The sequence below is a fragment of the Podarcis raffonei genome, chromosome 5, assembly GCF_027172205.1.
Source record: "Podarcis raffonei isolate rPodRaf1 chromosome 5, rPodRaf1.pri, whole genome shotgun sequence".
NCBI lineage: Eukaryota > Metazoa > Chordata > Lepidosauria > Squamata > Lacertidae > Podarcis > Podarcis raffonei.
Window position 1 is genome coordinate 96,747,723 of NC_070606.1, and position 23,684 is coordinate 96,771,406.

Genomic DNA, 23,684 nt, shown 5'->3' on the forward strand with positions numbered 1-23,684 from the left:
GCCGGGAGCGGTGGGCCGAAGGGAACCAGGTTCCGCCGGAAGCAAAGGGAGGGCGGCGTAGGCGGCGTGTCTATGGAAGCGGCGGCGGCGGCTGAGCGGAAGTAGCCGGGCGGGCGGCAGGAGGCGAGGCGAAGCGGCGGCGAGAGAGTCACCGAGGAGGATGAACAACAAATTCGACGCGTGAGTCGGAGGCGCCGCGGCTGAGGCCTAGTCGGAGGCGGGTCCCCGTGCAAAGCGGCTCCCCGTCGCCCTCGGCCCGGCCCCCAACCGCCGTTGCGCTCGCGGAGGGGGCCGGAGATGGGCAGAGAGGCAGCCGCCCTCCGTGAGGGCAAGTGGGGCGCCCGGGGCTGCAGGGCGGGGAGAAGCTGCGCCTGCCGAAATACCCCCCCCGGGGGAGCATAAAGAGGGTGGGGGTCTGCTCTGCCCGAGGACGGGGCTGCTTCTCTGCCCTCAGAGCTGGAGGCCGTGAATGCTTCCAATTTGAATAAAATACAGTGGTACCTCAGGTTACAGATGCTTCAGGTTACACACGCTTCAGGTTACAGACTCCGCTAACTCAGAAATAGTACCTCGGGTTAAGAACTTTGCTTCAGTATGAGAACAGAAATCGTGCTCCAGCGGTGTGGCAGCAGCAGGAGGCCCCGTGAGCTAAAGTGGTGCTTCAGGTTAAGAACAGTTTCAGGTTAAGAACGGATCTCCAGAACGAATTCTTAACCCGAGGTACCACTGTGTTGGTGGGGGGCAGGGCGGGTAGGAGCAGGTAAGCACCATCCTGCACAGTCGATCACAAGATCACACACCCTTTGAATGGCAATGCCCATTAGTTTTTTACTGGGGTGGTGGTGCTGAAGGGACCTCTGCCCGATGATTTGGCTCCTATGAATGGTCCTGAATGGCAGTTGCTGGAAGACTCGGGAGGGGAGAGAGTCACTCTTGTGGTGGGACCCCGCGTGAGGGTTTCCCTGTACAGTGGTACCTCGGGTTACAGACGCTTCAGGTTACAGACGCTTCAGGTTACAGACTCTGCTAACCCAGAAATATTACCTCGGGTTAAGAACTTTGCTTCAGGATGAGAACAGAAATCGTCCACCGGCGGCGCAGCCGCCGCCGCCGCAGGAGGCCCCATTAGCTAAAGTGGTGCTTCAGGTTAAGTACAGTTTCAGGTTAAGAACGGACCTCCGGAACGAATTAAGTACTTAACCAGAGGTACCACTGTAATGGGCACCTGGTTTGCCCCTGTGGGGAACAGGACAGGGCCGGCCCACCCATGAGGCAAGGTGAAGCGGCAGCAGATCCCGAGGTAGATCTTTCTCTCACACACCCCCTCTTCCCTTACCCCCTGCTTCCCTGGCTAGGGTAGGGAAGCCGTTTGGGGTCCGCCTTAGGTGCTGAAACGCTTTGGGCTAGCCCTGGGTGCTGGACTGGATGGGCTGTTAGCCTGATCCAGCAGAGGCTGTTCACAGCCTCTCTGCATTCTGAGTCAGTCAGGCATCTCTGCAGGGAGAGCTGGAGTGGTGCCCTCAGGTTGTTGCTGGACTCTGGCTCCTAGTGGCATGGTCAGTGCAGAGGGATGATGGGAGTTGGAGTCCAGCGGAAAAGATGTAGCAGGCACCGTGGCTTCAGTATGAAGCCTTTCCCTGCCCTATCTGGAGATGCTGGGGATTGAACTAGGGTCTTCCTGCAGCTGGATCCTGTGAGCTACCACTGAGGTATGGTCTCTTCTCATTTGGGGCAGAGCCCAGTAATGAGGGCAAGGGCAGGCTTCAAGCCTGTGGGATCTACTTGGGTTTATTGCAAGGACCTCAAAGTTTGCCACCTTGCAGTTGTGTGTAAATTCACTGTGGATCAGGAGTTTTGACAGCCAAACAGGAGAAGAGGAAGCCTTTTTGTTTTTATTCTTTAAAATTTATCTGTCTTGTTGAGAGAGAGAGAGAGAGAGAGAGAGGTGGCAACCCTTTACTGAGCTACTGAAAACCATCTGTCAGTCAATCCCATTCTGCCTTCTGCCCAACCCCAGTTCACACAGACTGGTGGTGGCTCTCCTGGGTTTCATACAAGAAGCTTTTCTAGACCCACCGGGAAATGCTGTGCATTGAGCCTGGGATCTTCTGCATGCAAAGCAGGCGCTCTGTCACTGAGCCGTGCTGCCCTTTGGTAGAGAAAAATTGCGGTTGAGTGACAGTTTTCATTTGTTTAGAAAGGGGCTGTATCTCACTGTTGACGTTCACAAGTCTTGCCACTTTTCCAACAGACACAGGCACTGTCTTTAACAGGCAGAAATCAAGAGGTGGATTTCTCCCCCACTGTACCTCAGGTGTATCTGCCTGATATGCACCTGTAACTGGCAAAGAGATACCCAGGGGGAGATAGTCACCTGTCTGTTCAAACCCCAACTGACATCTTTGGGTCCAGTCTCAAGATACCCACTTGTTTCTTATTGCAGACAATCAGTTCTCATCTATAAGAAAATACTCCACTAAGACCTGATGTAACTGCCACTGTTTGACCATTATTTAGCACTGTTGACATACTTTCCCCGGTATAGTGGCATGTATCAGGACACAGGAAAGAAGTATCATGGGGGATGTAGTAGGGTGTGCAGATGTGGTAGAAGAAAGCACTGAATTTGTAGTGGACTAGTGGCGTACAATAACACTTTGAAAAATAACTCTGAAAGAAAGAGACAGGCTAGAGACTGTTTAAGGCAAAAGGAACTTCATTTCACATGACCATCAATGTGTGTGATGTTTTATTTTTCTTGGTAAACTGTGTAAACTGGTCTCTAGCTCCATTAAGTTTACAGTTTTAATCTGGTGTCAGGGATTTTTATTTTTTTTAAAGATGGCAAATATAGGGCAGGCTAAACATATCCAGCTTTTAAAACCATTTCCTATAGGATTGGTTTCCAGGGATGTGCTACAAAAGTTCTTCAGACAATACAAAAAAGGGCAGGGAAAAAAGGAAGCGCAAGTCTTTTGTTCTTCCTTTTATTCCAAGATGGCATTACGTTTACAGGTACCTGCAGTGTGGGATCATTACCTCTCTTTTTAAAAAAGAAAAGAAAAACATTTTCCTCAATTGCTTGCTGATGTGAGGGCACTCAGACTTTTTTTTTAATAACAGAAGCAACAGCAGTCATGAGCTTTCAAACTGATTATTTTACTTACTTCTTTGCCAGTCTGAAGGATGATGACAGTGGAGATCATGACCAGAATGAAGAGAACAGCACACAGAAAGATGGTGAGAAGGAAAAAAATGATAGAGACAAACCCCAAAGTAGCAGCAAGAGGAAGGTACGTTCTTTCCTCTTCCTTGTAGACCAGACTGGAGTGTTCGGTTGATGATTCTGAGGGAGCGGGGGAAGCGTTAGCCTATAGCTCCAGGCTCCAGAGAATATCTATGGTTAACTTTGACTAAGACCCTCCCTAGTCTCCATGCCTTTCCTTTGTTAAAGAAAATATGAATTATTTGAAAATGTTTATCTTGGAAGCAGAATTGACTGATAACGAACAATTCCATTCATCCGTACAGTTCTGGAGTTGGGCACAAATTCAGCCCTAAAGCATTAATGACTTTCCATGTGGATAACCCATTATGTTCTCCTATCTAAGCAAATGGCTGCCATTTGTTCCTTGAGGCTAGGAACATGTCATGAAGGCAAAGTTCCCTAACACTCCTAATACCAACTGAAACCTTGGGCGGCACTTACAGGAGGTCTGTATCCTCTCCTTGCCATAGCCCCTTGCAATAGAAAATCCCTCTTTCTGCAAGAACGTGCTACCTGCCAATAATGGCAGACATTTAGCTGTAGATAAATTTGATATTAGAACTGTGCTCCTCCTTGACTCCATCTGGTGCAAGCGCTGCCCATCTTCCCTCTACTTTTCAGTAAGCACACACCTTGACCCAGGATTCATGTGCCTATCCTGCCCGTTGCCTGTGCTTCCTCAGCTCTCCTGCCTTCACCAGCAGCAGTGAAGGCAGATGGCCCGCAGTGAGATAGGAAAGGGGTTATTCCTAGCTGTGAATTGCTGGTCACCACGCCTGGTTTAGAGGCTTTTTTGTTACAGAGGCAGCAGGACTGGTGCCCCTGCTCTGCTTTGGAAAGGGGGCACTTGCCTGCCTTTCAAGCAAACTCATTTGTGGACTTTGGGTCTGTTCTTTTCTGTAAGATTTCCACTGCCCAAAGTTCTTAAATGTAACCTAATAGAATACCTTTTCTTTTCTGGCAGAGATTCTTCTCTGGGCTTGAGAACGCTTTTTGTGTAGTTTAGCCCATCTGTTCCTGCCCTCCCCTTTGCATTAGAGAGCTGCCGTGGTTGAGGCCCACACCTGTAGGGAATGGTCTGTACTCACCCCTTAGGCTTCCCATTACTGCAAGGTAAAGGTGCCTTGTGTCCCTTTGGCACAACAGCCATGGGCTTGGAACATAAGGTGTGTGCAGGCCCTGAGGAAGGCACCAAATCTTCCTTTTAAAAAGAAACTTTGTGTGGAAATTGCATCCCACTCTAGCATGATCAAATGGAACAAAAGGTGGAAGTAGGTTTGAATGTTGGTGAACTCCTTCAAATTATAAGGGGCAAAGGAAACATGTTGCAGTTGGGAAGAAAAAACGGGGGTGGACACCCAGCAAAATCAAGGACACCCAACTTCTGCAGTATAGGTGTACTCTTCCTCTCCCTGTCGGAATAACCAGCATTTTGCTTGTTATATATAGAACCCCATGGTCAAGATTCTGACACCACATAGCTGAACCCAAGCTAGGGAGCAGCATTATCCTCTAACAGTGGTGTTCTCCAGTTTCCATTCACTGGCAAATTGCTGAACCTGATCATACTATTGACAGTGAAAGAGAGAGACTGTCTTCTGGCCCTCATTTGCATTGATCCCTTTTGGCTGGGGAGGTGCAAAAACCTGCTACAGAGACACACTGAATTCTGGCCTCCCTTCAGCAAACAAGCCCCCCGCAGCCAAAGTAGTGGGCATTTTGAGAGAAATGAGAGTTTCCCACTCCAGCCCATCCTGTGTTCAAAAGTTGTGTTCCTGGCAGGAAGGAGCTGGGCTATTTCATACCTGGGATTATTTCAGTGCAGCTGTTTCTGGGATGGGAGAGAGATGAAGCCCAGGTTTTCCTGGCTTGTCATTTGTTAGCTGGGAGCTGAGCTGGATGATGTTTTGGCCCTGGAAAGCTGTAAAGATGAGCACATTGGTTCTAATGTATGCATTGCCGACATTTGGTTTTCTTGGTTCGCTTGAAATGTTCAATTCCATCTGGAATTGGAACGGGGATAGATTTCTCCATTGCCTCACAGAGGAGTCCCCCACTGCCCGCCCCCCCTTAAGATCCGTTATCCTAACAATTGGAGACCTATAAAGGCGTGTAGGCGGAGTTCATGAACTGGCCTTGTCTGATGAGTTGCTTTTGAGAAACACGAAACGTCCCTCATGGGGCTCGTCCTCTGCCAGCTTGGAGAAGCTCAAGCATGCTGAGGATTGCTAATCTCTCGTTTGAAGTATAGTCAATTCCTGCCAGACTAATGGTCTGTTTCAAGCTATTAGCAGAGATGGAATTTCAGGAAGAAAATGAGGCTAAAATGTTCTTTCACGCTCCGTGATGGCAGGAGCAGGCAGGCTTCTAATGCTGCAAACATCTTTCAGCCTTCTCTTTAGAGAAATGCGTAAGGACAAATGAGTTGTTTCAATTCCTCACACAGGCTGTGGTTCCAGGGCCGGCTGAGCACCCCCTGCAGTATAATTACACCTTCTGGTACTCCAGGCGGACCCCCGGGAGGCCCACCAGCTCTCAGAGCTACGAACAGAACATCAAGCAAATTGGCACCTTCGCCTCCGTGAGTTGCATTTCTGTCTTGTCGCTCGTTTAACTGGATTCAGTGCAGCTTGGGGGGCAGGTGTTATCTGCGCATGAGAAGCAAACAGGGAGGGGCCACAGCTCAGCCATCGGGCACATTCTCAGCATGGATAAGATCCCTGGTGCAATCTCCTGTTCTGAAACCCTAGAGGGCGGCTGACGGTCCAATCAGGCAGCATCGGGGTAGTGGGGCCAAGGGCAGCTTTGTATATCTCTTACGTTTGCAGTGAGTATGTGTGCACTGTCATGTTTAGAGTTAGGCTGGACTGATAGGGGATTCAGAGTGGCAGTGGCTCCCTTGCGTCTTGTACAGAGGAATTCTGAACCTGCCACCGTGTGCAGTTTTACGTTGTACGGATGGAGAAAAGTTTTTCCTTCTCTCTCATCACCCTGTGGAAATCACTGCTGCAGGGATTGACCATTGGTTTAGATAGCTTTTAAAAAGGGCCAGGCAAATTCATGGGGGATGCATCTCTTTATGCTAGGTAGCCATGGCAGCTAAATGGAGCTTCAGTGGTAGATACCAGGTGCTTTGTGAATATGGGTTGGGGCAGTTGCCTCCAGTCTTCCGAGGGGCATCTAGCTGGCCACTTTTGGAGGCAGGATGCTGGAGTTTATGGGCCTCTTGATCTGATATTAGGTCCCACCCTCCTTTTTCAGCAGCCACACAGGCAACTTCCAGGCATCTCAAAATGTCCCCCGCTATCCTTTGTCCCAGCCTAAGCGCTTCCTGTATTCATGGCCCCACCAGAGAAAGGGGATTCCTTTTTCTCTAAAGCAGGGGTAGTCAACCTTTTTATACCTACTGCCCACTAATGCATCTTTCTTGATGGTAAAATTTCCTTACCGCCCACCAGCGCTCGATGGAAGGAGGATTCAGCTTGTGCTGTAGAACCCCCTCCCGCCCACCTAGAATCCTGAAATGCCCACTGCTGGCTGGTAGGGACCAGGTTGACTACCCCTGCTCTAAAGCGCCCAACATGCCCCTGTGTCAAACGCAGGGTGTGGTTCTGAAAGAAGGCCTTCTCTTGTGTGGTTGTGTGTCTCATTTTAAAATCTTGACATACGTATATAATTCTGTTTGTATGCTACCTTTCCACAGTTCAGGGCATGTTCAAGGTTGCTTACAACGTGAAAAAACCACACATAACTACAATATAACAATAGTAATCATAAACAGTAAATAAAACATTAAAAAAGACAAAACCGAACTGAACGGTTTCTGCATAAATCACAACAAAATAAAGATGCAAAAAGCAGCTGTTCAGCAGTCTCAGCTTTTGTAGCTGGAGTCAGTCCAGGCCTCATCCTCCCAGGTCAGATGGGAAAAGGCCTGCAAGGCAGGGGGCAGGTCTTCCAGCATATGCTCAGCCCTGGAAAGAAGCTTGCTGAGCAGGTTTGGAGTGCCTGGATTGTTTTGTAGCCAAAGGGAGGTGTGGTGAGGAGAGAATTCTACTGGCCCTCCTTTCTGGCTTTCTTGTTTAACCAATCAAATGGGACACTTGTGCCTAGCCCCACCTCCCTTTCATGACTGCCTAGCCAATGCCCTAAACCAAAAATAATGAGCAGCTGGAATTACTGTAGTATATGAGCAAATGGGAAGATTGCAGTAGAAGTCACAAGTGGGAAAGTTTTGCAGTGAGGAGTCCTCCTGCTTAGTGTGCCAGGCAGACATGTCTTCTTTTCAGGATACTCCAATCCATCCCATTCTTCTTCCCCCCAAAATCAAATTTTCTGTTTCCTCTCTAGGCTGACATCCAGCATTTCTATGACCACTGAGCATGCCCAGTCCTCAATAGGCTGTTTTGGGGCTGTCTTTTCCTAAGATAGATAGGTAGATAAGTCTTGTGGCAGTAAATTGTCTAAAACTGTGCTTGACATTGGGTTTTTAAATTGGTGCAACCGACCCTGGCACCATAAGAAACTGTATTATAATTATTAATAATTTTAATTACTAATGATTTATTGTGCTTTTGCATAGCTTTCCCCAACCTTCCTGATACCATCCTCTTGTTTCTCAGTAGCTATGTTCAGAACTGAAGCCATGAGCTTGCTGATAGTAAGCATGTGACCCGTTTTCCTTTCCCCATTACTGTCGTTTGAGTGACCCACTGAGAACCTTGCATCCACCTAGTACTTTATGTGTTGCACCAGTAGTTCTGGTACTATTGCATATAACCTGAGCCTTAGCCAGCAGTCCTTGGCACCCTTACTTGAGAGTAAGCCACTGTGAACTTGGTGGAACTTACTTCCCAGTAGATGATGCAGAAGATTGCCTTGCTCGTCTGACAAGTTCTACTCTGCATACTTCAGCACAGTTTCTGCAAACCTGCAGTTGCTTGTGTCTGGGCCACTGGAGGGCAGCAGCGCACTCCAGAACCGCTGGCATGCAGTTATTGCCATGAATTGATCTCCAGGGGTGGCATATTTATTCATTTGCCTAAGATGTGTAACTCCCCATCTAGTTCCTAAAAGCTCGAAAGGCAAAACCCCTTTCTGCAAATGATGTAATAATGCATGTTATATAGCTCCGCAAAAAGCTTTGTAGGTGTGGAATTTTAAGGGACGTGAGCTGTATCTGAATTCCATTCTGGCAAGGGGGACCTCTTTTACAATTTGCCGCAGCTTTGGGCATTTTTTTCATTTGATAGTCTGAGATGCAAAGCAGTTTGCTGCAGAACAGAGAAGTGGTGCTTTCCTTCTCTTCCTCCTCCTCAGTTTCTTGGACACTATTAAGTGCCCCGTATCATCACTAGCGCCTGTGAGGCCCCTGGACTTTCCATGTTGTTGTTGTTGCAAGTGGCACCCGTTTTGCCGCTGCTCCTGCTCCCATTCTTCCTGAACTTGCAACCCCAACATGAGGGTGGGGGTTCCAGTGGCCAGTTAGTCATTCACGATACTACCAGTCAACGGTCTGTTGCTTAACCGTGGCTAAACACCGTGAAATGTTTAATGGTCCCAAGTTCCTACTATTTTACAAACTTGTGGGAAAGGAGGCCATATTCTTGCTCAGAAGGCCAGTGAGTAAAAGAGGCTTATGACTTGTATTGAGCAACTGAAGGTGCCATATCTGCACTCAGGCCATTGGCCCATTTAGCCCATATTGTCTGCTTTGACTTGCCGTAGTTCTCCCAAGTGTCAGGGGAAAGTCTTTACCATCTCTTGCTTCCAGATTCTGTCTAGGGACACCAGGGGTTGGGGTAGGGGCTTACTTTCGGCATGCAACACATGCAGTCTTATACTATTCTATGGGTTCTTTCCCTCAGCTAAGAGAATGAACTAGAAATCAAGACCTCCCTGGCCGAAATTTCACCTTCATTTTTTTTATTGACAGTTTTATTGTATATGTTATATTCTTTGTAAAGCACTTGGTGATTTCACTTGCAAATAAGCGGCACACAGATTTTGCTTAATAAACACGCATTCCCCAGTTGTTTAATCCCAGTCCTTCCCTGTTTGCATGATGGGATTGTGATTTTATGTTGTGACCTGAGACCTGTGGTTATAGGGTGGTATACAAATTTAATAAATAATACAAATAAGAGTAAGAACTCTCCTACCCCTATGGTATAACGGTAAGGATTATGGCAAGATCACCTATACGAAGCACTTTGAGTGCTAAAGGTGGCGTATATATGATAGCTGTTTTTAATATTTATATAATGGTTTAGCACACTTCTGCTATGTAACCTATATTTGGTTGGTCCGATGCCAAGCCAGCATCAGTCGCTGGTGGGGAGCTGCAGTGGAAACAGCAACCACACAATGATGCTGTGATTTGGTCACCTACTTCAAGTGCTGCCTGAGTTCCAAGAAAGAGGCAGTGGCTCAAGTGAGTCAGGGAGTGGTAGGGCAGGTTGCTGTTCTCCGGAAATGTTGTGCAGTCAAAATAAGTGCAAAGGGACAGACAGACATTTAGCAGAGAGTGGGAGTTAGAATAAGGAAGGAGGTCTTGCCTGTCACTGTTTGCTTTTTTAACCTACCCTTGGACATTTACAGTATTACAAGAGATGCTGCTGTCACACTTTCCTGACTTGGCTGTCTTACCCATAGCCAGAATCTGAAAAGGAAGACCTGTCTTGGCTCCTGGAAGATTTGCCTGACTTGGCTGTGGTTCTCCTCTTGTTACAGGTGGAGCAGTTTTGGAGATTTTATAGCCACATGGTTCGTCCCGGGGACCTGACGGGCCACAGCGACTTCCACCTTTTCAAAGAAGGAATTAAACCCATGTGGGAGGTGAGTCCTGACAGGTGCTGCAGTAGGAAGGAAATAGGAGAAGATCACAAAAGGCACTCAGAAACTGAGATGAGGGGTACAGATGGGTCTGTAATAGGTCTCACTGGCTGCACTTACATCTGTTTATTTTTCATTTGCTGTTAGTGGGTAATCGTTCAAACTAGGAAATCAGTTACTGTTTCCTAAGACTATTTCGTCTAAAACTTTTAACTCCCTTCATTTAAGTAAAAATATAGTTTTCAAAGTTGTACCTAAGAGATCTAAATGCAAGCAAAGAAACCAGATATTAAACAGGTCTGCTGGAAGAGACAAAATGCCAGAATACAGAAATAAAGTCCTGCAATCTTCATGCTGTTCAACTGTGATGTCCCCCCACTTTATTTCCCACCCTTCACCCTAAAATCCCAGGGCAGGTGCCAGTAGAGTCGTTGGGGGTCTAAGAGAAGCTTTATCGCTATTAACACAGCTAATATGACATTGAAATAATCCCTTTTCTCAAATATGATTTTGTTTAGGAAAAAGAAATGGTCTGAGGTCTTGTCCTTCCCCTATTCCTAGGTGCCGTATTGCTCTTATTTGGCCCATCCTGCTGCTTTTACTGGGTACAGCCTAAAAGATTGCAAGGACTGCTTTCGTAGAGGCAGCCGGGGCAAGAAAAGCCCTCCCTGGTTTGGGGCAGTGAGAAAGTTGTCCTCATTTTCTTTTCTTTTCTTTTTTTTTAAAATATTTTTATTAAACAGTTTTTATAATCACACAAACAATACATAACAACAACAAATACATAAACAAACAATAACAAAAAAAAAAAAACAAGTACCATTTCATATCCTAATTTCTTAAACCTTTCTTCCTCGACTTCCTCATGCCTCCCTTTTCTGTATTCCAGATTCTAATCAATTACTCAGCAAATCTTCCCTTATTTTACTTTGAATTTAAGCTAATCTTCCTTATTCTCCTTGTCTTAACCATTACTAATAGTAACCATTTACTTTCCAGTCCAACATCATTCTAACTTTCATTAATTTTGTAATATTTCTTTAAATAGTCCTTAAACTTTTTCCATTCTTCTTCCGCCGCTTCTCTTCCCTGGTTTCGGATTCTGCTCGTCATTTCTGCCAGGCCCATGTAGTCCATCACCTTCATCTGCCATTCTTCCAGTGTGGGTAGATCCTGTGTCTTCCAGTACTTTGCAATGAGTATTCTAGCTGCTGTTGTAGCGTACATAAAGAAAGTTATATCCGTCTTTAACACCCCTTGGCCGACAATGCCCAAGAGAAAGGCCTCTGGTTTCTTAGTGAAGGTGTATTTAAATACCTTTTTAAGTTCATTATAGATCATTTCCCAGAATGCCTTAATCTTCGGGCACGTCCACCAAAGGTGAAAAAATGTACCTTCCTTTTCTTTACATTTCCAACATTTATTATCAGGCAAATGGTAAATCTTTGCAAGCTTGACTGGGGTTATGTACCACCTATAAATCATTTTCATAATATTTTCTCTTAAGGCATTACATGCCGTAAATTTCATCCCGGTAGTCCACAACTTTTCCCAGTCAGCAAACAAAATATTATGACCAATGTCCTGAGCCCATTTAATCATAGTTGACTTAACCGTTTCATCTTGTGTATTCCATTTCAGCAGCAAACTATACATTTTTGACAAATTCTTAGTACTGGATTCTAACAATTCGGTCTCCAATTTCGATTTTTCCACCTGGAAGCCAATTTTACTGTCCAATTTAAACACTTCATTTATTTGGTGATAATGCAACCAATCTCTCACCTTCTCTTTTAATTTCTCAAAACTCTGCAATCTCAGTTTGTCCCCTTCCTTTTCTAGAATTTCCCAATATCTTGGCCACTTCGACTCCATATTTAACTTTTTAACTGCCTTAGCTTCCATTGGCGACAACCACCTTGGGGTTTTGTTTTCCAGCAAATCTTTATATCTGACCCAGACATTTAATAGTGCTTTTCTGACAATATGGTTTTTAAAACTTTTATGTGCTTTAACCTTGTCATACCACAAATATGCATGCCACCCAAAAATATTGTTAAAACCTTCCAAGTCCAAAATGTCTGTGTTTTCAAGAAGCAGCCAATCTTTTAGCCAGCAGAAAGCTGCCGCTTCATAGTACAGTTTAAAGTCTGGCAGGGCAAACCCCCCTCTTTCCTTTGAATCCGTTAATATCTTAAATTTAATTCTGGGCTTCTTGCCCTGCCAGACAAATTTAGATATGTCTTTCTGCCACTTCTTGAAACAGTCCATTTTATCCATTATTTGTAATGCATTATTTGTCCTCATTTTCTTCCTTTTCGTCTTCCCAGGATGACGCCAACAAGAACGGCGGCAAGTGGATCATCCGTCTCCGGAAGGGCTTAGCGTCTCGGTGTTGGGAGAACCTCATCCTGGCAATGCTGGGAGAGCAGTTCATGGTGGGCGAAGAAATCTGCGGGGCGGTCGTCTCCGTCCGCTTCCAGGTAAGGCATGTTCTGGGTGTCGAGGGACCAGCCTTGCCGTCTTGAGGCGTGGGAGATCCCCTTTTGCTCACCTCCCGGCATTCGCCCTGTAGGAGGACATCATCTCCATATGGAACAAGACGGCCAGTGACCAAGCGACCACGGCCCGGATACGGGACACGCTCCGACGAGTGCTGAACCTGCCCCCCAACACCATCATGGAATACAAAACCCACACGGACAGCATCAAGTACGTGCGGCGAGGGGGGAGGGGAGCACTGGCTGTAATGTGCTTGCCTCTGTGTCTGCCGTGTTAACGCAGGGAGCCATTCCTTGTCCTGTAGAGCTGGGGGTGCTGTCACCACACTGGGGCACTTCTGGTGTCTCACATAGTTTCTTCTGTTCTGGCACATGTTGCCTTGAAGGCTATGCACAGCCTTCTTGCTGCCTGCAGTTAGTGGCCTAGCTCACCGGCTTCAGTGCTCTCCACCTTCAAGGGACCCCATTTGTTCATTTATGTAGAGCATTTGTACCTCACTCTTCAGCCAGGAAAGGCTCCCAGGGCAGCTTGCGTTCAGTCGGAGCAAAACAGTACCTACCCACAAGCACAGCACACAAGGAAAAAGGAACAGGGAGGGAAGAGGAAAATCAGAATCAAAGCTCAGGCACCAGTTTCTGAATAGTTGCTCCTACCATCTGGCACAGTTCAGGGCAGGAGGTGCCTGTTGGAGCTAGTGTGTCGCAGCAGAGCTGGTGGAATAAGCTCTGCTTCCCAGTTCTCCCGCTGCCGGAATGGCTGCTCCCAGGTGGCAGTTGTGGGAACAGAAGGTCCGATGGAGCTTTTGTGTGTCCCTTGGTCCGCTAAGGAACCCTTGGGCACCTGCCACAGGGGTCCCAGCATCCTCCAGAGCAGGGGCAGCCACCCTTGTCCTCTCCAGGTACTGCAAAGTACAAAGACTGTGATCTTGTAACTCATTCGCCAAGCTGATTGGGGATGATGGGAGTTGGGAGTCCAGCAACATATTTGCTCCTCTCCCTGGAGGATTCTGGGAAAGATTCTCATCTGCATCACATAGGATTCTGGCCAGGAACTGAGAGTGCCTCCTTTAGCACCTCCCTGCGGAGTTAGCTCACTAGTGGTGAGTTTGAAAGTGGCTTGACTGACAGTAAGCTTTCAAGGAATGCCAGCGTTCCCCGAAACCAGCCTTGGCCCTCCAGTAGCTGCTTGGTAGAGGGGCTGGGATTGTGGGTCTCCCCCTTTTCCAAGCCAAGGTGGCAGGAGGGGAGGGGGTGTGATTTGAGTGCACCGCATTCCTGGAGACATAAAACACAGAGACTAACGGGGATTTATAGACCCATTAGATTTATAAATGTTCTCAGGAAGGCGCTATGTAAATTTACTGTGCTGTACAAATGATTTCTAATCATAATAAATGCTGTATATTAAATCCTCCCAGCCCCCCCGGTGACAGAGGCCCTTTAACTAGAACAGAGGATTATAGTACACAGAGAGGACAGCTGTATTTTAAATGAGACCGTTATAGTTTACCAGGCCAGGCCATTCAAGATGACTTTTATTCTCCCGCAAAGTGATGAAGGATCGCTGCATATTTAAGAGCTTTCAGATTGGGGGTGAAAAATGTGAAAAACCCTTTTCACTTAAGTGCACTATAAGCAAAGATGCAGGTTGGGGCACGTGGGCTGACGCTGGAAGATTAACGTAGCCAAGGAAGAGGGAGGACAGATGAATAAAATGCAGAAGTAGAACTCAGCAGTAAGGGGGTTTTCTGGTCCAGTGAGTGAGCAAGGATGCAGCATGGCACCTGCTTCTTTCCCCCTGGCTAGCAGAATCCCAGGGAGGGAAGGAAGCAAGACCATCCCAGAGGAGGGGTAGTACCACTTGTGGGCAGCACATCCTGCTCCTTCTGGGGTAGTTTGTCCACCTTTGGTCCCCATCTTGCACTCTGCTCTCACCTGTGGTTCTCAGAAGCTGTCAGCATGCAACAGTGGCTGCACCCCGGGAAATGGCTTCGACTGGCTGGCTAAACCAGGCGAGAGTAGTCAATGGGTTCGAAGCCCATTCGTGAGTTAGGGACTTCCCCTGCATGCAAAGACAGGTTCCAGCAGATTGAGCGAATGAGACCAATAGTGTTTCCAGCAGTCAATAAGGCGATTTCTGCATATGCTGTAGAGGGAAGCGAGGGGCAGGCAGAACTCATCCTGGGAAGGTAACCCATCTAGAAGGAAGAAAACTCATCCTAAACCTCTGCTGCCTTGCAGGATATCTTTGGGAGGAAAAAAGGGTTAGGAGTAAACTCTACACATTTCCAGAGTGGAGTCCCTAAGGCGGTTGGGTGGCATCTGGTACACCTTCCAGCAACTCCTGCAGCCAAGCTGGTGCCAAACGTATTTGGATCACATCAGTGAGGCCAAGAGGGGGGGTCTTGTCTGGGCAGCCCAGGACCTCCAGACACACTGCCCAGGCTTGCGCCCCAGGGAGGCAGTTTGACTTCACCCTGGGAGGTACACTCCGTTGTCTCTTGAGACAGACAGATGCCAACTGTGTGTGTGTGTGTGTGTGTGTGTGTGAGAGAGAGAGAGAGAGAGAGAGAGAGAGAGAGAGAGAGAGAAAGAATTGCCTGGCTAGATGAGACCAAAGGTTTCTTTCGTTCAGCACTGTGTTTACAACAGTGTCCAACCAGCTGCCTCTGAAAACTCATGAGCTGGGATGGAGACAGCCATCCCTTCTCTTACTTGTCCTTCAACTTCTGGTTCTCAAAGGTATACTGTCCCTGATCATGGAGGTTGCATCCTGACATCCATTAATGCCGGGAGGTTGGCAGACTTCATTTGCAAGTTGCCTGAGCTGTAGGCTGTTAGGAAGCGGGTTGGAAGGCAGGAGCAATTCCACATCCAGTCCTAAGCTAGGTACTCTCTGCCCTGATGGAGCTGCCAGGTAGTAGAATCCTGAACTTGCCCACCCCAAGCCAGTGTGTCATTGGCAACTTTGTGCAGGACATGTCAGATGGCGGCTAAGACCCAAGGCAGCTGCTCCCTATTGGGAGGGGGCTTTTCCTTTCGGATCTTTGAAGGAGGTGAGGAATTTGATGGTTTTCAAACATGGAGAAAGATGAAGAAACATTTCCCACCCTGTATCTAGTGAGAAGAGGGCAATTAGTAATGGGTTTAACTGCAGGAGTATTCATTTAGATTGGCAACTTTGACCCTTTTCAGACTTGCGTTGTAATTGCATCTTGCAATGTAGGACCCATTTCTCGTTATTTACCATATGACCATCTTTCCCCTCCCTTCTTCCTCCCTCTTTTTCTCCCTCTGTCTCTCTGTAATTTAGCCCCCCACCTCGTTTCTCTCTCTCCCTCTCTACCCCCCCCCAACGAAAACCCCCAGGTGACACTGGAAAACTAGTGGTATCATTGCTCCATCTGGCATGGCCAGCGGTTAGGACCGATGGGAGTTGGAGTCCAGCAATATTAGGAAGGCCAGAGGCCCCCCACCTTGGCTTGGGTGAAATATTGTGTTTGTGTGGGGTGATGGGAGGCAGAGTTGTTTCTTGATGGTGCAGCTTATCAAGGGAAGTTTGTGGAATCCTTTTATTTTTGGAGAAAGTGATTCATGTTGGGACTGTTGCACAAGAAAAATCAGGGAGCGGGGGAGCACATCATGTTGAGATGGCTGCCAGTTTTCATCGAGAGTCCCTGGGGTCCATGATGGTACTTCTGGATGTGAGTGTGTTGCGATTGCATGGGTGGCTATTTAACTTGGCAATCAATATAGAACAAAAGGTTTCTTATTGGGGGGGGGGGAGGATTCTGATACCGTTCTGCCCATCACCCATCTGCTCTTGTTTCTGCATTGAGTAGCCATTGCCCAGTTGTTGATCCAGGGCTGGCTTTTATTTGTAAAAACGTGCCTCTAAATCTGCATGATGGTTTTTTTAATAATGAAAAGATAACATAGACTTATTCTGCAGGCTTATAATCAACTGAAGTTGGGGCACATTTAGTGGGGGTTAAGAATAAAGACCCAACACACAGTGCACCACACACAATACTGTAAAATAGTTCAACAAAATGCAATGCTAATAGAATAAATTCAGTGAATCACAGCTCTAAAATAAATCAGACTTTGATTCTGCACCCCCTTGTAGTCAGTACAAATGAAGCTGTGAAACTGGTAATTCCAGAGTCCGTCTGTCCGTCCCTCCCTCCCTCTCTCTCTCTCTCTCCCTCTCTCTCTCTCTCTCTCTCTCTCTCTCTCTCACACACACACACACACACACACACACACACAAATGTATGTATAGACATATGCAGACTAGCTATGGTAGACAGGGAATGAATTTCGTCACAAACAGGTGACAGCTGAGTTTTAGAGAACAGCAGAATAGATGAGGCAAATTTTCCAGTATCCGCTGTACAGTAGCGGATCCCCATCAGTTTCCTGGAACTCCAGCATATAAGGACTTAAGACCTCTGATTCACCAGGCACTGCAGGGAAGAGAAATCTCCTGAATTTTATTATCAGATTGATGGAAAATGCATCATGCAGCAAGGCAGTGCGCCTGTTGGTCTTTGCTTTAATGGAGCTTTCACTGTCTGCTTTACGGTACCTTTGCTCGCTCAGGGGGTAATTTGTGTTCCCATCACTTCATTATTTATGCCCTGAGCCCAGTTTGGGATAATGTGAGTTCGCGGGTCTCACAGCCTTTCCTCTCTGGGCAGCTGAGCTGCCGCTTATAATCCCCCTCTGGCGGGCTCAGCTCTGAACCCTTCCTTGCTTTGTGAAGGTGACTCGGGAGATAGCAATCCACAGAAGTTTGCCCTCCGCTGACTGTTTTGCTCATTTACTGACAGTGTTAGCTGACTGCCGGCTGCCTTTCAGCCATTAGAGCTTCCCTGGTGGTTTGTGATTAAAAACACAAACTAAAAGGATTTGAATATCAAAATGAAGAGGTAAGCTGGCACAGGGGGCTGCCTGGGTCTTCTCTTCATGCGAGCACACTTTCCTGTGTCTGCATCAACCCCTGTTTGCAAGGGCATTCCTCCAAAACCATGCAGTCAACAAGCCATACACTCGACCTCGGTGGTGTTGCTATGGTAACCCAGTGCACCTGGCACCTTATCTCCAAACATCCGGTCGTGGGGGATGTCAGACCAAGCACTGTGCAATTTAACCCATTGTTCACGTTACACCAACAAGTGCTGCCCACTTTGGGAGCCACTGATCTTGATGGTATTGGGCTGCATCTCCCATCAGCCCCACCTTCCGTGGCCAGCGATGGGTGTTGGAATCCAACAACAGCTGGAAGGCCACCACTTCCCCACCTCTGTTCTAAGTCATTGGTCGCCATCCCTCCATGCCCTCTTTCCTCCCAGCCCTCTGCCCCCCGTGAGAAACTTAGAAACGCTTCTCTGGCCCCAGTTTGCTCATGGTGGCCATTGCAGGGGTTCTCAGGCTGGGCCTAAGAGCTTTAAACTGAAGGCCTCCACCTCCCTTCTCTCACACCATTTTCAGCTCGAAGAGAGTTCAGCCACGGGAGTCAGAAGGGTTTAAGCCCTGGAATCGCTTTGCATTCTCGGTCCTCCCTGCAGCGCAAATCCTTCTTTGTCTCCAGGAGGCTCAGACAAAAGGACCCGTTCCAGTTGCTCCTGAGCGTGGCAGCAGGGCTGGGGATTTTGCTTCTGCACCAAAGTGGTCCAGTGGGGCAGCGGGATTGATCTCTTTCCCGTCCACATTGCATGGAGCCAGAGGGACAGGAAAGGCCAGCTCGTGGGGCAGGCAGGGGAGAAGCGAATTGACTGAAGTTGTGCCAGCTTGAGTCAACAATGCTTCTTAATTGAGCCCTTTCACAGCAAGGCATTAATTGCCCCCCCCCCCGGCAGCTTCTGCAGCTCCAGCTGACAGAGAGCGAGCGGCCTTCTCCCTTGGTCCCACAGAAACATTCCCCCTCCTAAAGATACTCCCTGGGATTCTGGCTGCAGGATTACTAGGAACACGCTCATCCCACGCTCATCTTATATGGAAGGAAAGCGGACTTTGGAGAGGGGTCTGCCATTTGATAGAAGGAACTCACCCCACACAAGCCTCTGGGATTCTCCAGGCAAATGTCAAAGCAACAGAAGTAAGGGTTGTGATTGAGAAAAACCGTGTGATGTAGACAGATCGTGATGACAAAATCTGCACCTCTTTTGGTCACGAGGGAGCAACACTGGTGACTCCTAGGTGGGATTGCTGGCAAGTTGTGAGGCAGCAAATCTGTTGAGATCTAGGAGCGAGGGGTTTGGAGAAAATCCGTAGTTTGGCTTGAAACCTAACCCTGGAAAGCCACCATCAGCCAGTGCAGACATTTTTGAGCCTGAAAAGTAGCGCGTTACAGGGGAGAAACCAGTGAAGGGGTGTAGAGATTGTGAAAGCTGTGCTGCTGTAGAAGAGTTTCAGAGAAGAGAGTATTTCTGGCAGCAGAAAGCCATGCGAAGGGGCAGTTGTTAAGGTAATCGTCCTCTCTCCCAATTCCGCCCCCATTTGTCTGACTCCGCAAAGCAAGCAGGCCCCCCCCCCCCAATTCCTGCTCACTTGGCCCATCAGTGAGAAAAATAGCGCCAGAGGAGGCAACATTAGGCCCATTCCCCGAGATTTATCTGAAAGCACTTTTGCTGCAGATAGTGATCGCGCTTTTATGTTTATTGTGGGTGTCATTAGCTAAGCAGATTTAAGGCAGGACGTGACTGGCAACAATTGGCTTCCGCTTTCCAATCAAAAAATGGCTCTATTAACGGACTTGTGTTCAGCATGCAGCATGATGCATTGCCCAGGGTTCTTCTCAGGCCTGAGTGTGGTGGAGAAATTTCATTGCTTGTAAGCTCTCCCATGTTTTCGGGGGGGGGGGGGAGTTTTAGGCAGCGAAAGCAAGATATCGGCTTGCTTGGGAGTTTCCCTCCCAGTTAAAGGGCTTCAGGTTTTAGGGGTTCAGAGATCTCCCAGCTGGAGCCTTTGGATTTTGAGGCCTCTGTTGACCATGCTAGACTAGGTGTTCAATTGCTCTGAGACAATGAGATGTGGTTTCTTATATATCCTGGAAAAGTGGGGCAGGGAGAAGAACTATTGGAAATAAGGTGAGCATGGCAAGGCCTGTATAGAATTGTGGAATAGTAGAGTGGAAGTGACCATGGGGGTCATCTAGTCAAGGCCCCTGAAACCCAGGAATCTTTTGCCCAATGTAGGGCTCGAACCCATGGACCATAGGGTAGGAAGAGAGGAGCATAGCTCAGTAGAGGAGCACATGTTTTGTATTTATGCTGCTTCCCTGGCATCTCCAGTTAAGGACCTCATGTAGCACTGAGAGATGGTGGTGGTCAGTAAACAGAGCATATTGAACTAGATTAGTGTTGGGCAACCTCAATTGCATGTGGGCATCCAGGACTCTCGTGTGTGACCATCTACCTGGCCTGCATCCCACCCCTGCTCTGCTTTATAGCCTCCGTTAATGCTTCTGCCTGGCTGTAATGTGCCCTTGATCTCCGATAAGGATTCTTGTCTTGGAATAATAGAATTGGGAGAGACCTAGTCCAACCCCCTGCAATGTAGGAATCTCAGCTAAAGCATCCAAAGCAGATGGTCACCCAAACATCTGCTTAGAAACCTCCAAGGAAGGAGAGTCCACCACCTTCTGAGGGAGTCTGTTCCACTGCTGAACAGCTCTTCCTTTCAGAAAGTTCTTCCTGATGTTTAGTCTGACTCTCCTTTCTTGTAACTTGAAGCCATTGGTTCGAGTCCTACCTTCCAGAACAGGAGAGAACAAGCTTTCTCCATCTTCCATGGGACAGCCCTTCAGATATTTGAAGATGGCTATTATGCCTCCTCTCTGTCTCCTCTTTTCCAGGCTAAACATACCCAATTCCTTCAATTCCTGTGGGGCTGGGGCACGTGGTGAGGAGCTCCTGGCCTGCCTTCTGCCCCCCTGAGATGCCTGGGCTGCATTTTCAAATCGGCTTCCCTTGTTAGGAGCCTGCTTTGCGCCTTCCGGGCAAACACTTTAAAACTGCACACGATTGCTCTTTTGCTCTTGTTCAGAGTTAAAGCCTTTGGTTTGAAGTGGTCGTTTTCTTTTCTTTTCCTCTCCTCTGTGTGTGTGTGTTGTTTTATCCCCTTCTCTTCCTCCCCACCCTACCCTCTTCCCATTTTCGCCCCCCCCCCTCTGGCTTGCCAGGGCCTGGGAGGAGTTTCATGGGCTGGTGAACAGCGGCGGTCGCTGAACGGGGGCTCTTCCTCTCTCACACACCCAGGGTAGGGCCTCATATTTCTTCTTACACGATTGTGAGATGCACCTCTCAGCCAGAGCCCCCCCCTCCCCAGCATAGGCTCTTTCTCCCTCCCCAGCATAGGCTCTTGGTCACTCTCAGCCTGGGGCAACTCCCTCGTCCCACTGCCGGGACAAACCGTTGGCCTTTCTCTGTCGACAAGATTTGCTGCGATTCTTAACGCTGCTCCACAGCAGCCTTGCAGAGCAGACCACAAAGTGTTGCTTGCCTTGGTTGACCTACGCAAAGCCAGTTCTGGTCTCCAAGGGGGGAAAAGGAGACAAAACAGACCTTTGTCAACGTTACCTGTAGACAAGGTGTGGGGAAACTTTGGCCTTCCAGGTGTCGCTCAGCTCTACAACTCCCATCATCCCGTTACAGAGTCTGTTTTTAAATGAGAATCAGGACTTGGTGGATAAATCGGATTTCTCTCATATGGTTATAGCCACATTCTGGAAGGACGTAAGAGGCGTGAACTTGTGTGTGGCGTATAGCCCTTATGGAGAAATTGACTCACAAATTAAGGCTGGCGAGAGGAACAAAGCAGAACGACACCTTTGCGGGAGAACGGTGGAGCTTTAGTTTGTTCTCCAGTAAAACTAAAGACCAGTTCCAAAGGTTTGAAATAGCTTGTGGATCACTTAATAAGGATGTGTAGGAGAGATGTGTACTGTTATAAGTTGTATTGTGTGTACGAGAACACAAGTTTTCATAATGTAATTTGGGGGGGGCGTGTTTCTGGGGAAATTTAAAGAAGAAGAATGAAAAGCAACCTGCCCAACTCCCTTCATCCCTGGCCATTGGCCATGCTTGCTGGGGATGATGGGAGTTGTAGTTGAGCAACATCTGGAGGGCCAAAGGTTCCCTGCATCTGCTGTGGTCAGTCTTCCACTCAGTAATATCAGCTCTTTATGAGCCTACGCTAATAGTGGAAACCGGGTTCTCTAATGGCCATGTGTTAGCTGCCCACTTCCAGACAGCCCCTTTGCCTGTTTGCAAAGGTCGCTGTGCCAGAGGGGGGAGGCCTTGTGAGGCTGAGAGGTACGTCTCCCACTTGCTTGTGTTGGGTGGATGCCAGCTGTTAGAGCAGGGAGCAGAGCGAGGGCCCCCCAGTCCTGCAAACATTTTACACAGTTTAAGCCAAGTGTCACAAAGCACAAACACAAGAAGTGGAGATTTGTGTCTCCTTCCACAGGCTGATGTGAGCTTGCTGCCCTGACGCATAGTGGCTGAGCCCTGCTGGTTCCTGGGGAGGAGCTATGCATTCCTCGCCACTCTGCAGTGTGGCCTGCAGGGCAGCAAGAGTGTTATGTTCAGAGGCCCCCTTTACATGCACCTGTTTATGAAGCATGGTGCAAGGTTGCGCCTGAAGGACCTGGTGCATTTACCCTTGCCTCTTGTCCCAGGTCCTCCATATCTTCTCACTCTGCCTTGCTTTTGACAGCCTTGCAATAGTTTTGCAGGCCAGGCCAATCCTATATTTTTCCCCTGTGGGTTTCTCCAGTCACCCTTGCCCAGGGGAGTTTGCTCTCTGAGCATCTTACCAAGCCCATTCCAGGCTTTTTGTGGCATCCTACCTGGCTGCTGGTGGGGAGATCTTTTAGCTGCCCTTCCACTTCTGGGTCATCTCATTTCCCCTCCCCTGATCTAGCAGAGCTGCATCTTCCCAGATCAGATTCTTAGGCTTGCCTTTCTCAAACACACAGGCCACCCCCTTTACTGTTGTTAGGGGAGCTATGACCTGTTTAGGGGGCAACATTTTGAACAGAACCAGAAATGGTTGGGGGGGGAGTGGGGTTGTGTTGGAAATGCAGTTGGGAGGATAATGTACACTTTGATAGGGAATTGAATCATATTGGATGCATGTGGCTAACAGCACCAACCATTAGATTGAAGGAAGGGGTGTTCAGAATCCAATTTTTCTTCCTTGATCCACCTACCTGCAGTTCTGCTGATACTACGGGTCACAAGCTGCTCTATTCACTTTTTGTCTTTACGTGCATGGGAGTCACTCTTCCCATCAGTGAAGAGTTGGGGGATATCTCAAGCAATGCAGTTCTTTGTGATGGACAGGGTCTCAGGATGCCTTTTTAAAATTATTATTATTATTGGATTTCCTGGGCCTACCTGTGGCCGAAATTCATGCCCTGTACTTGTTCACTCAGCAACCTTTTTTTGTTTTTGCTGCATCGGGGGGACGGGGGACGACACAACTTGAACATGTTTGACTACTGAATTGCCCCCGAGCATCGTGGACCAAACTGCAGCCACTTTTCCTGGACAAAATACATTTGCTAACCGCCTTCCCTCCTCTGTCTTTCAGGGATAACTCCAGCTTCCGAAATACCAAGATCGCGCTGTGAGGAGCAGAAGGAGGAGGGGATACAGCACTCAGCTTCTCCTCAGCCTGGCCCAGAAAAGGGGGGCAGGGGGAGAGGAGGGTTTTTCTGTGTGCATGTGTCCGCTGGCTGAGGAGGCTCGCAGGATGGCCTGGGCATTTTGACACACAATGGCTTTCACCCCTGTGCCAAAGTCTGACCTTCCGGCACCCAAGCATCTTGGTCCAGCCCAGTGGGTGACCGTACTTTGCATTCCACACCGGAGCCCGGGTGCCCTACCGCCTCGTTTCTCTTCGATGTGGAGGGTCCTGCTAAGTGGCTCTTCCTGCCCAGGGATTTCCAGTATTAACCGGATGTCCGCTGCAGAGGCGGGGGCAGTCCGGCAATTGGCAGGTGCCCCCATTTCCCCTCTGCCAATAAACGATGAGGCCTCTACTCCCTCCTCCTTGTCGCCGTGTCTGCT

At 48.2% G+C, this 23,684-nt stretch overlaps 1 protein-coding gene across 4 annotated transcripts; it reads left to right on the forward strand.

Annotated features, from left to right (window-relative positions):
* Window positions 1-84: 84 nt before the first annotated feature.
* EIF4E2 (eukaryotic translation initiation factor 4E family member 2) lies at window positions 85-23,661 on the forward strand. Of its 4 annotated transcripts, none has more exons than XM_053390811.1 (8): window positions 85-180; window positions 3,179-3,240; window positions 5,715-5,849; window positions 10,001-10,105; window positions 12,433-12,585; window positions 12,678-12,814; window positions 20,792-20,868; window positions 23,206-23,661. In XM_053390811.1, exons 2-7 carry the CDS (start codon window positions 3,187-3,189, stop codon window positions 20,835-20,837), a joined length of 630 nt encoding a protein of 209 aa, XP_053246786.1. In that variant the 5' UTR covers window positions 85-180; window positions 3,179-3,186; the 3' UTR covers window positions 20,838-20,868; window positions 23,206-23,661. The 4 variants fall into 4 exon arrangements, with proteins under 4 accessions (XP_053246786.1, XP_053246783.1, XP_053246785.1 ...); XM_053390808.1 differs by having other exon boundaries at window positions 91-180; window positions 3,179-3,293; XM_053390810.1 differs by lacking the exon at window positions 20,792-20,868 and having other exon boundaries at window positions 91-180; window positions 3,179-3,293.
* Window positions 23,662-23,684: the final 23 nt, after the last annotated feature.

Coding starts and splice junctions, on each gene's coding strand:
- EIF4E2 (XM_053390808.1), top strand. CDS start 161: ATGAACAACAAATTCGACGC. Junction 181..3,178: donor ATGAACAACAAATTCGACGC/GTGAGTCGGAGG, acceptor CTTCTTTGCCAG/TCTGAAGGATGATGACAGTG. Junction 10,106..12,432: donor GAATTAAACCCATGTGGGAG/GTGAGTCCTGAC, acceptor TCGTCTTCCCAG/GATGACGCCAACAAGAACGG.